Source organism: Danio rerio, chromosome 16 (assembly GCF_049306965.1).
Source record: "Danio rerio strain Tuebingen ecotype United States chromosome 16, GRCz12tu, whole genome shotgun sequence".
NCBI classification, from domain to species: domain Eukaryota; kingdom Metazoa; phylum Chordata; class Actinopteri; order Cypriniformes; family Danionidae; genus Danio; species Danio rerio.
Window position 1 is genome coordinate 41,953,737 of NC_133191.1, and position 12,041 is coordinate 41,965,777.

Sequence of the window (12,041 nt, forward strand, 5' to 3'; positions counted from 1 at the left end):
TTTCCTTTGGGTGCTTCGATTTTCCCACAGTCCAAAGACATGCAGCACAGGTGAATTGGGTAAGCTAAATTGTCCATAGTGTATGAGTTTGTGTGTGAATGTGTGTGTGTGGATGTTTCTCATAGATGGGTTGCGGCTGGAAGGGCATCCGCTGCGTAAAAACGTGCCGGATTAGTTGGCGGTTCATTTTGCTGTGGTGACCCCGGATTAATAATGGGACTAAGCTAACAAGAAAATGAATGAATAAAATAGTATTAGGAAATATTAAATGTGAAATGTTTATAGTAAACTAAACTGCACACTTCATTCACACACACACCTAGATTCTATACATCTAGATTTTATTAGGTAAACAGCACAAGAATAATTCATCCAGTAACATTCTAAACTGTAAAAAAAAGAAAAAAAAGTGCATTAATTAACAGGTTCTGAATTTTGTGATTCACTGATTGTTTTTTTTTGTTTTTTACCAAGAAAATAAATCACTTTAAACTATTAAAAATGTCAATTTTTTCAACCTTTTCAGCATTAAAAGTTGTTGGATGAAATGTCACAAATTTGCATAAATAGCCTAAATAAAAAAAAAAAAACACGAATCATAAAATATGGAAATTTTTAAACTGTGGATTTTTTAAAATGTACCAACAACATTCTTGTTGCCTATCCAAGTTTTAGGAATAACAAATATTAACTTGACTTCTAGTTGATCACTTGGTATCAAAAGTAGCTTAAATAAAAGGCAAAGGCGCCTAGATTATGCTTACTTTACCAATATAAAAGATGATCATGCCTTGATTTTTTTTTTATTTTATTAGGACAGTAAGGTCTGACTTTGCTTAGACAAAAGTCTTGTCACTTAACAGAAATAATGTACAGTATAGCAGTAAGTCATGGTGCAGTATAAAAAGAATTAATAATGTGCTTGTCTCCCATTAACTCCGACTACTGCATTCATACATTTCTGCAATGACTCAAATAGCTCATTTGAGCCAAAGTCATCTGGAATGGAAAACAAAGCGTTCTTGCAGGTCTCCCAAAGTTCATCAAAATTCTTTAGATTTATCTTTAATGCCTCCTCCTTTATCTTACCCCAGTGATGCTCAATAATGTTCATGTCTGGTGACTGGGCTGGCCAATCTTAGAGCATCTTGACCTTCTTTGTTTTCAGGAACTGAAGGTTGAGGCTGAGGTATGACAAGGAGCGCTATCCTGCTGAATATACTATAATGTAATGGGCAGCACAAATGTCCTGATACCCCAGGCTGTTGATGTTGCCATCCACTATGCAGATCTCTCGCACATCTCTGTACAGAATGTAACCCCAAACCATGGTTGTTACTTCACCTAACTTGACTGATTTCTGTGAGAATCTTGGGTCATGTGGGTTTCAATAAGTTTTCTGCAGTATTTGTGATGATTGAGATGCAGATCAACCGATGATTCATCAGAAAAAAATCTACCTTCTGCCACTTTTCCAAATTATCAACAAGAAGTCAAGTTATTATTACTTGTTGTTCTTACAACTGTGATTGATGACAAGACTTTTGTCTGGTAGTGTATGTCTTATAGATAATTCAGTTTTCATGACTGCAATCCCCAATTCTGTTTGTGTTTTTTAACATTTTTCAACTGTTTGCATTCCAAATTTTAACCACTTATGAATTTGTTTTAAATAAGAGTGAACTCATTGAGCACAGAAGCCGAGAAGCTTATTTATGCCTGATTATCCCCCACTTATGCTCCCCCATGGAGCAGGGATTGGCTAAGCATGCTGTTTATGCCACGTGCGATTGGTTGATGAAGCCGTCTGACTTGAAGCATGATTGGTGGATGGGATTAATCAGGGCAGCGCACCGAGAGCCGTCCTGCTTCATTTTGCATGCGATTGTCACTCGCTGTGCAAAGAGGACATTTGATTGTATATTCAAGGCTGAGGCACTGAAGATTAGAATCCGTTATGTTTTATCGGCTGAAAATGTCTCACGCAACATGCGGCAAAGCCAATCTCAGCGCCCCAAGTAAACAATTTGCCATTAATCGCTCATCCTGCTCAAACAAATAAATATTGATTCAGGTTTTCAGAAGACGCTTGCTCACAGATTTGTATCAGCAGCTGCAGAAAAAGCATCAATTGTTTTTATATCTGGCCGTTATGGCCATCATAATGTATTAACTCAGGATTTTTCAGTGTTAGCGCCTAGGAAGGGTTCATTTAATGTGAGGGTCTGTGATGTGTTACTCATATTTTTGTCTGGATTTCTTAATTGTGTATATATATATATATATATATATATATATATATATATATATATATATATATATATATATATATATATATATATATATATATATATATATATATATATATACTTATAAGAATACACTATAATTATATTGATATTTCTTGAATACATTTGCACTGTAATGAACAGGCATATGATATCTGAGTTTAATTAAATGTCAGGGATAAATTTAATTAAAGGGTTGAATTAAATAAAATTAAATTTAAGGGTAAAATAAAATAAAACAAAACTACATATTCACGTGGGTTTCTTCTGGGTGCTCCGGTTTCCCCCACAGTCCAAAGACATGCGCTAAGTGAATTTAATAAGTTAAATTGGCTGTAATGTATGTGTGAAAAAGAGTGTGTATGGGTGTTTCCTAGAGTTGGGTTGCGGCTAAAAAACGTAAAACATATGTGGTTTATTCTGCTGTGGCAACTCCAGATTAATACAGGGACTAAGCCGAAATTAAATTAAATTAAATTAAATTAAATTAAATTAAATTAAATTAAATTAAATTAAATTAAATTAAATTAAATTAAATTAAATTAAATTAAATTAAGCTGTGTGTATATAAACAGTGGTCATCCAGATTCCAGAACTGGTGAGTGAGTGAGGTGCCTGATGGGAAATGTAGCGCAGTTTGGCGGCAGAATTCATTACATATATTTTAATGTATTCATTGTATATATGCAATTTTTTATTTTTATAGAGTACTTAAATTAAAATTGACTTTGGCTTTACTGTATGTTAATTCCAAATGTTGGTTTCATGCATTTGGTTTCAAGCATTAACAATTCTGTGTTTATATAAATTATCATGGCTTAATTGATCATAAATTCATTTGTTTTCTTTTTGGCTGAGTTCCTTTATTAATCTGGGGTTTCCACAGCGGAATGAACCACCTTTATCATGAATATTATAAGGTTAATATATTTTATGCATACATACATTAAAAATCAAAATTTTATTTGACAAATCATTTAAATATTTATAGCATTATTGTGAGAATAAACATTTGGTTTTAAAATTTATGTTTATTTTATGTTTTTATCTTGGTTTTGAGCATTTTGTAGACTTTATTTCACACAAAAAGTGTGTTTCTTATTTAGTGTTTTGTCTTGTTTCAATTGGAAATATATATATATATATATATATATATATATATATATATATATATATATATATATATATATATATATATATATATATATATATATATATATATATATATATATATATATATATATTTAAGAATTAAGCCAAAAAGCATTTTCTAGACAAACAAACAAATATGTATTTGATGCAAAAACCTCAGTCTTATTCTCAGCCTCAGTTATTTCATGTTAAAAGTGATGAAAATAACCTATTCTCTGAAATTATTGAATCAAACCTTAAGAGCCTGAGAAAAATTCTAATATTTCAGATGGCACTTATATACATATATATGTATGTGTGTGTGTGCGTGCTTCCATGCGTGTGTGTGTGTAAATGTATGTACTGTATGTATTAGGTATGCCACGGTTCTCAATATAATATTGAACCGTTCGGTACGACCTCCACGGTTCAATACGCGCTTGTGAATTGCGGTTTTCTCGGTTTTGCGTTTAAATAATTTATGTGCGTTTCATATCTCCGCAAACTGACTGTGCGTGCCTGTGAGTCTATAAGCTGAGATGAGGAAACTCCTCCCCACAAGTAAATATCCGATCACTATGCTCAAAATTTAGGGGGCGCTTGACCATCATTCCACACTTTAACACGGCGAGCGGAGGTGAAGTGAGGCTGAGGAAACAGTACAAGGAAGTGCCTGCGAAGTGAGGCAACAGTACAAGAAAGCGCTGGCGTCTTTCAAATCTGCGATGTGAGGACATTCCGATTTTGCTGGAAAGTATAATGCCAATAAAAGAAAAACGGTGAACAAAAAATAACTGTGCACAAGCACTGTTTTACATGTATAACCATGACTGCACATCTGCAGCTCCATAACCCAGCTAAATCACTGTCTAAATGCAGTAAAGCAGGGAAGGTAATAAAGACCTTCAAATAGAAACAATCCCTCGCTGAATCTTTCTAGCAAACATACCCAACTAGTTCCGAGATACATAAAAATAACAAAGGCAGTCCGGGTGTTTATTGCTAAACATTTGCAGACATTTACGGTGATTGGAGATGCGGGATTTTGTCATCTTATAAAAGCACTCGATCCACGTTACAGACTACAGTCTCGCATATTTTCAGCACCGAAATAATTAAGATGGATTATTTATGTTTACTTAAGTACAAATATGCTTATTTGAAATGGCCAAATTATCTTTATTAACTTAACATGTATGTTTATTTTCAAAATGTAGGATTTTATGTGTTCCCCAGTTTGTACATGGGCTACCAGCCGCTGTTTTTTTTTTCTCCTTAACCTCTTACTGTTCCAATTGCCTATGGAATAAAAACAAAACAAAAAAACACGTGTCAAGCCATGAGAACCGAACCGAACTTAAAACCGTGTTAAAAACCCAGGTATGTATTGAACAGTGCACTAACTGTATTGTTGCATCCCTAGTATATATGTATGTATGTATGTATATATACACTTGAAGTCAGAATTATTAGTCCTCCTTTTTTTTTTTTCCCCAAATTTCTGTTTAATGGAGATATTTTTTTCAACACATTTCTAAACATAATAGTTTTAACAACAAATTTGTAATAACTGAATTATTTTATCTTTGCCATGATGACAATAAATAATATTTGACTAGATATATTTTTCAAGACACTTCTATACAGCTTAAAGTGACATTTAATCGTTAACTATTTGTGACATTTAAACTATTTAACTAGGTTAATTAGTTTAACTAGGCATGCTAGGGTAATAAGGCAAGTTATTGTATAATGATGGTTTGTTCTGTAGACTATCAAAAAAATATATAGTTTAAAGGGGCTATTAATATTGACCTTAAAATAGTTTTTAGAAAATTAACAACTGCTTTTATTTTAGCCAAAATAAAACAAATAAGACTTTCTCCAGAAGTAAAAATGTTATCAGACATACTGTAAAAATGTCCTTGCTTTGTTAAACATCTAGAAAAGGCTTTTTGTTTATACTCTAAGCAAGAAAAGCATTTTTGCAGTGCATCTACATCTTATTTTCCAACTATTTCTTTCGTTTGGCTCTTTCTCACATTAAATGAGATTTGTATTGAGTTTTATAATTTCTGTACAGATCCTCATGTATACAAAAAAAAAGGATCTTATCTGATTTTTTCTCACTTTCAATTCTCAATAAGCACATAGAGCGGCGCTGAGTGCAGAATTACGTTCCCTCCCTGTACAATTGATTTGTGAGTAATTAAAAATGTCTGCAGCTGGACATGGTCCAGCTTCATGTTCTATTCATGCAGATTAATACATATTTGTCGGGGCCTCCGGGATCAGACAGGCAGCAATGTCTCCTATTAAACATTCATGAGGGAGCAGAACGCAGGGACTCATATCCTACTAGTATTTATGGGACCATTTCTACATCTTAGTGCCATCATAATGGATTACGAAATCAGAACATTATTGCTTAGCTGGGATGGAAATTTAATTTGTGTCACAGAAATTTATTAATAAATGGATTTTTTTTCTTGGTAATTACGCTCACATGGATTGTCCGCATGTCTGTTTAATGCAGGTGGCTGGAGTGGGTGGGGCAACTGGGCGGAGTGTAGCAGTGAATGCGGGGGTGGAGTCCAGAAGCGAACGCGCAACTGTCAATCACCTCCTGATGAAGCCTACCTGTGCGAAGGTGTTCTGGAAGAAGGTCGTCCATGCAATGCTCAGCCCTGCATCGGTAAGTGTCAGACTAAATATATGCACGCATGTGACCGTTTACATATTCACTTCTTCCCCTGCTTTCACTTTCTGACACCTCATTTATTTTCATTCTTCACATTTCACTTTAAAAAATTATATATGTTCTGTTTCTTGTGTGACATAATGATAGAGCAGTAATGATAATATTGCTATGTAAGCTTTTTCTATGATTAACAGCCTTATGATTTCTGAGTTAAAGCTGTTTGAGGTTTAACTATTATAGATGTGGATGTCTTTTACGGTTTTGTCTTGTAATAAAATGTATTACAAACCCCATACAACTGATCTGAGAGTAATTAAAAATGCCTGCATGATATTCAAGATCTTAACTTCCTCAATAAGCCCTCCAGTGAAATTTTTATTCTTTTCTCAAATATTTCCTAAGTGATGTTTAACAGGACAAGGGCCTTTATAAGTATTTTCTATTATACATATTTATATGAGCAATATCACATGAGTAGCAGTGCGATATGGCTGTATATCGGCACTGGTGGGATGTGTGCATTAGTCAACACAGGCTCATTCTGAAAACCAAGTCCCGCGGACGTTTCTGGAGACCGCAAATTATGTAGCCGGAGCAAATTTTTAAGCAAATGCTACGGGGTGGTATGACACCATTACTTTTGGCGCTTAGCGGCTGACGGCTTACCTTCATGTGGAGGGCTTTACCAGCACAACCAGTTTGTTCAGTTAGCTCGTCGTGTATGTTGGCGGACTTGAGGCACAGAGAGGAGTTGACCACGATGACGACAACTGGGTTTGAGTCCAGGAAAGAGAGGTTCCAGAATCTAAAAAATAAAATGAAGTGAATCACAGGGTGAGAATGTGGTAAAATTTGAAGACGTTGTAAAAATCAGACGAGGGCTTTTCTTTTTCTGACCGGCTTTTGTAAACCGGTCGGTTGGATTTAGGGAAGTAAGCAGGTGGGCGGGTCAATCTGTAAAATTGGGTGGTTTTAGGGAAGGAGGAGGGTGGCTCGGTCGATTTGCCGGTCGCCCAGTCGCCCCAAGCCTGGGTTGGCGTTAGTGCCTTAGTGTCCCACCAGTCATGATATACAGCCAAATCGCACTGCTACGAGTGTGATATTGTGTTTATACAACATTTCGACAGCATAATCAAGTAAATAAAAAAGAAAACCAAACATAGTCTCAAATCTTTTTGTTAGAGGAACTACTTTCTTCAGCCATTCATTCACTTCTACAGCTGGTCAAAACAGCAGAAATCGTTGCTACTTCACCAGCTTCACTTTAGAGCTAGTATTTAAATGATTCTCTAATGTAATATCTAAAGTGATGACAAAACACTTTAAGATTATAAGGCTGAACGGCTTGAAATGCCATCAGTCTACAGAGATATCTCCCAGTATTTTTCTGTTACAATCGGGAGATCACATTAATAATCCCTGAAAATCCATAGCAAAGCAAACACTAACAGTTTTGTGTAAATACAGCACTATAACATAAACAAAAGAGAGATTGACTTAGAATGTCACTTACCTGATTTATAATGATTTGATCAGCTGTAGTTTAAAATACAAAAAGACAAGTCCCCTAAGGACTTATAATCTGTCGCCATCTTGTGCCGTAAGCATCTTTGCTCTGTTCAGTATGTCAGGCTTATGGCTGCCGATCTCCAAAATTATAGATATTTAAAATAAGCACTATCCTTATAAATAAATTGCTGAGTTGAAATTTAAACAACTTGATTCTCACCTAAAAAGCCTCAAAAGTACATTATGTTGCCCAACAGTTACAATATTTGTCAAACTGTAGAGAGTTTATTGATCTGCTGTCACTCTGTGGACGGAGTAAAACACAAGAGTGAAGAGGCTGTATAAGTGCTGTTATTGCAGAATATTGCATGGATTATCAGACAATCAGTTTCGAGAAGCAGACAGAACTGTTATATAAATATGTATACAATATGTATATTGTTCTGGAGAAAGTCTTTTTTTTAGGTTGATGGGGAAAAAGTGGTTTTATTATTTTTTTTACAAAACAAATTGTGGTCAATATTATTAGCCCCCTTATTTTATTTTATTATTTTTTTTCGATTGGCTTTAGAGGAAACCACTACTGTCCAATGACTTACCTAATTAACCTAACTTCCCTAGTTAAGCCTTTAAATAGCACTTTAAGATGAATGCCAGTATCATCCAAAATTACAGGTAAAATATTATGTACTGTAATCAGGACAAAGACAAAAGAAAAGAGTTATAGGAAATGAGTTATTGAAACTATTCTGTTTACAAATGTGTTAAAGTGGTGCAGTGGGTAGTGCTGTCGCCTCACAGCAAGGGGGTCACTAGTTCGAGCCTTGGCTAGGTCAGTTGGCATTACGGTGTTTGCACATTCCCTGTGTTCGTGTTGGTTTCCTTCGGGTGCTCCGGTTTCCCCCACATGCGCCATAGGTGAATTGGGTAAGCAAATTTGTTTGTAGTGTATGTGTGTGAATGAGAGTGTATGGGTGTTTCCCAGTGATGGGTTGCAGCTGGAAGGGCATCTGCTGCGTAAAACATATTCTGGATAAGTTGGCGGTTCATTTCACTGTGGCCATCCCAGAATAATAAAGGGACTAAGCTGAAAAGAAAATGAATGAATGAATGAATGAATGAAGGAATTAATTAATGTGTTAAAACATCTTCTCAATTAAACAGCACTTGGGAACATTTGGAAAGGAATTTTAATTTCACAGGAGGGCTAACAATTTTGCCTTGAACTTTGTATATTTTACCTTCTCATACCTAATAATGAAATAAGCAAAACTATATACATATCCCTATTGTGAATATCCTGGCATTTATTAATTTTATACAAACGTTCATACATATATCATAATTTTTTTTTTACCTCTTCAAAATTGAATGTATTTTCTTTTCTTTAGACAAAGTCATTTAACTATTCTACCATTATTACATCAGAACTGGCATTTGCTTTTTTTTAAATTATATAAATTCATCAAATTGATAGAGCAATGACAGAATAAGCATTTGTGTGTGCTTTTCATTGGACCCATAGGCTACAGGCAGTATTCCTCAAAAGGCCAGGGTTTAAGTCCAGTGAAATACAAAGGAATGCAAGAGGCCATGCTTGGTAAGAGCGTCATTGACCGAGTCCGCGTGAATGTGACCGTAGTGAGTAGATCTTCACTCAGTTTGGATGGGGGCCATGAGTAAATAACCCACTCCATGGTCAAGGCCATCAGCTGCAGATGTCTTCACCTCGATTGTCTGTGTCTCCGTTCCGCATGGTCTGCTTATTTTTCTGTCATCCACCATCCACTGCTCACTTCATCATGCACACTTTTTCGGTGTTCTATGCACAAGAGGTCACGCCAACTCAGAGTTTCGCATGGAGAGTATATCGAACTAAACACAGGTTGACCGCTATGTAACCTTAAACTTCACACAAAATCCCAAGCATGGCTGATGCTGGTCTAAATGTTCAGGTGGCACAGCACTGACCCTATCAGAAGTCGAGTGTAGTTGCTAACCCCACCCCATCCTGCAGGCAAAGGCCGGCTTGGCTCTCGTAGCCAATCCCTGCGCTCGGTGGACAGCCGTAAACGAGAGGACTCTGATAAGACCCGCAGCGGACAGCAGTCTTCCCAAACAGGTAAGAAAACAGGTGGCATCAGCCTCCTCTGCAGCTTGGGGTCACACACACAATACACACTTGCAAGCGTTTCACTCACTAGTGCACATATACAGGGGAGTAGACTGGATGCGTATGTGGCCATAGCCTTATTTTTTTGTTGGTTTGGTTTTTTATGGTCCTGTCAGCTTGATTTATGTTTTGTTTGTCTTTACCACGTGTATTATGGCATGGTTCATGGAGGAACATCCAGATATCCATGAATCATGGACACCATTGCTTACAAGGAAGCTCAAGAAAGTGTTTTGAAACCCTGTATTATTATGAAACAATATGAACAAGGCATACCTTGCTTGGGGGTGGTGGTGTTTGATCTGCATGCTTTATCGTTAAAGACATTTTTGGCCTTCTAATATTCCGTAATCCCTGGTGTTTAGAATTTTCTTTGTGAGTGCTGCATGGATTTGTCTTTCATTTTTACCACCAATAAGAGTCTATCACTTCAAAATAAATGTCATTTTCCTGTATTTTATTCCAGTGTGTCGTATGCTGTGAATCAAAAATGAATGACTCCATAAATACAGAAGCTTCTGTGGATGGCTTTGTAAATTTTTTGTCTGCTTTTAGAAGCAAATCTATAATTAATCTGGGCACAGAATATGGTGCACTGCTCCTATTGTTTAGTATGCATGTGCAGGGTTTTGATATGTAAACACAAATGAGTATAATGTTCCTCCAGGATGAGGTTGAATATTTACCTCCTTATCAATTTTCATTTTGACATTCAGTATTGTTCTATTGGGCATTCTTAATTTTCAATTTAGTTACACTGAGTGGTAATAATAGCCTACCTACTCCTATAGAGTGGAGGAACTATGATGTCACCTTGTAGGCTCACATGATAAACTCCCTATAGGATTTTCCCATAGTCCAAATCGGATAATCCTTACAAGGAAATACAACTTATAGTGCTTTTATATGTTAAATGCAAATGCAAGAACTAAAAAGCTAACATTAGGCTATAAACGGACTACAGTGCCTTTCAGGGCGCTCACCTGTGACATCAGCACCATCCTACTACAGACAACTTTTCAGGCTTATTTTTAGAAATATGGTCCATGACAAAGATTTACTCTGCTGGTTTATTATTTTATAATCCATGCTATATATTGTAAACAAATAAATACGCAAAAACACTTCTGTATATGGACCTACAGTACGTGCCATTTGGATAGTTTTTATGTGGATAATACATTTTGTTTTGCTTCACGGTTGTTGTAAAAGTTTTAAAACTGTATGTATAAATGTGCCTAGATAGTATTATCATAAGACATGTTTAAATTAGTGTATCGCTCGCGTGCATACAGCCTGCTTACCTTAGTAACAGACGACAGAAATGAGGCATAAGGGGCAAGTTTATATCTTTGATGGAACTTTTTTTGTCACTAAGTACAGCGAAAAGCAACCCATAAAGTTAAATGTATTCAAATGAAGAAAAAAACAGACAAAAAATCTATTGATCTTAATAAAATGACAGTTAATATGTATGTACTTTTATACATTTATTCACAAGTTTGCATTACCGGGAGCAGGAAAGAGACAGTCTGCACTGCTAAGCAGTATCTCCATAATATTGTTCAATTAAACTAAATGATCAACAAATTAATCTGTCTTGACAGTCTTTACAAGTTAAGGCATTATCTACAAACAATATGAATTTCCAATTAGAAAAATACTACAAACTATAAAATACTAAAACTACACAAATACTAATACTCCAAATGCACATAGCAAGCGGGCTGCGTTCCTGACCAGTTCAGCTCAATGACGTATTATGTTTCTGACACCGCCTGCAGTCCCATTTAGCAACTTGATAGCAACTGTCTTTTTAAAAAAAGCTAAACCAATTTTTAAAAAATCAAGAGTGTGATGTAACTGATATGTTTTATGTCAGAGTAAAATGTGAAAGTATCTTGAGTTTGTGTTAGCCACAAACCTTAATTAAGTGATTTAACAGAAATCCCATTCAAAATACCCATTGACTTTGGGATGAGAACCCTGGAACTGCTAAAATGCTAACTCGCCTCCAGGTTTTTGCATGCAAATTGATGTCATAGTTCCTCCACTCTATTGGACAACCCATATTACCCATTGAACTGTTAGAACTAAAATGCTTTCTATTGGACATTTAATATGCTACTCTTGCTTTGGAATTGCAACATGATTCCTTGGCTTTCCAAGTTGCTCAGATAATAAAGTCTGATCAATTGGACAGCCTTGTGAATTCCTCCTGTAGTAACTGACTTGCATA

General features: G+C 35.6%; 1 protein-coding gene across 36 annotated transcripts in view; it reads left to right on the forward strand.

Moving 5' to 3' along the window:
- The window catches only part of adgrb1a (adhesion G protein-coupled receptor B1a), a 158,137-nt gene that overhangs the window by 66,596 nt on the left and 79,500 nt on the right, over positions 1-12,041 (forward strand). For 16 of the 36 annotated variants that reach the window (XR_012392399.1, XR_012392400.1, XR_012392402.1 and 13 more), the window contains exons 3-5: positions 5,956-6,114; positions 9,155-9,229; positions 9,647-9,751. Coding sequence is in view for 26 of the 36 variants with exons in the window: in XM_009292551.5 (XP_009290826.1) it covers positions 5,956-6,114; positions 9,155-9,229; positions 9,647-9,751 (339 nt within the window). In the remaining 10 variants the exon portion in view is untranslated. The remainder of the gene's footprint in view (positions 1-5,955; positions 6,115-9,154; positions 9,230-9,646; positions 9,752-12,041) is intronic. The other 20 variants (XR_012392398.1, XR_012392404.1, XR_012392405.1 and 17 more) reach the window with 2 other exon arrangements.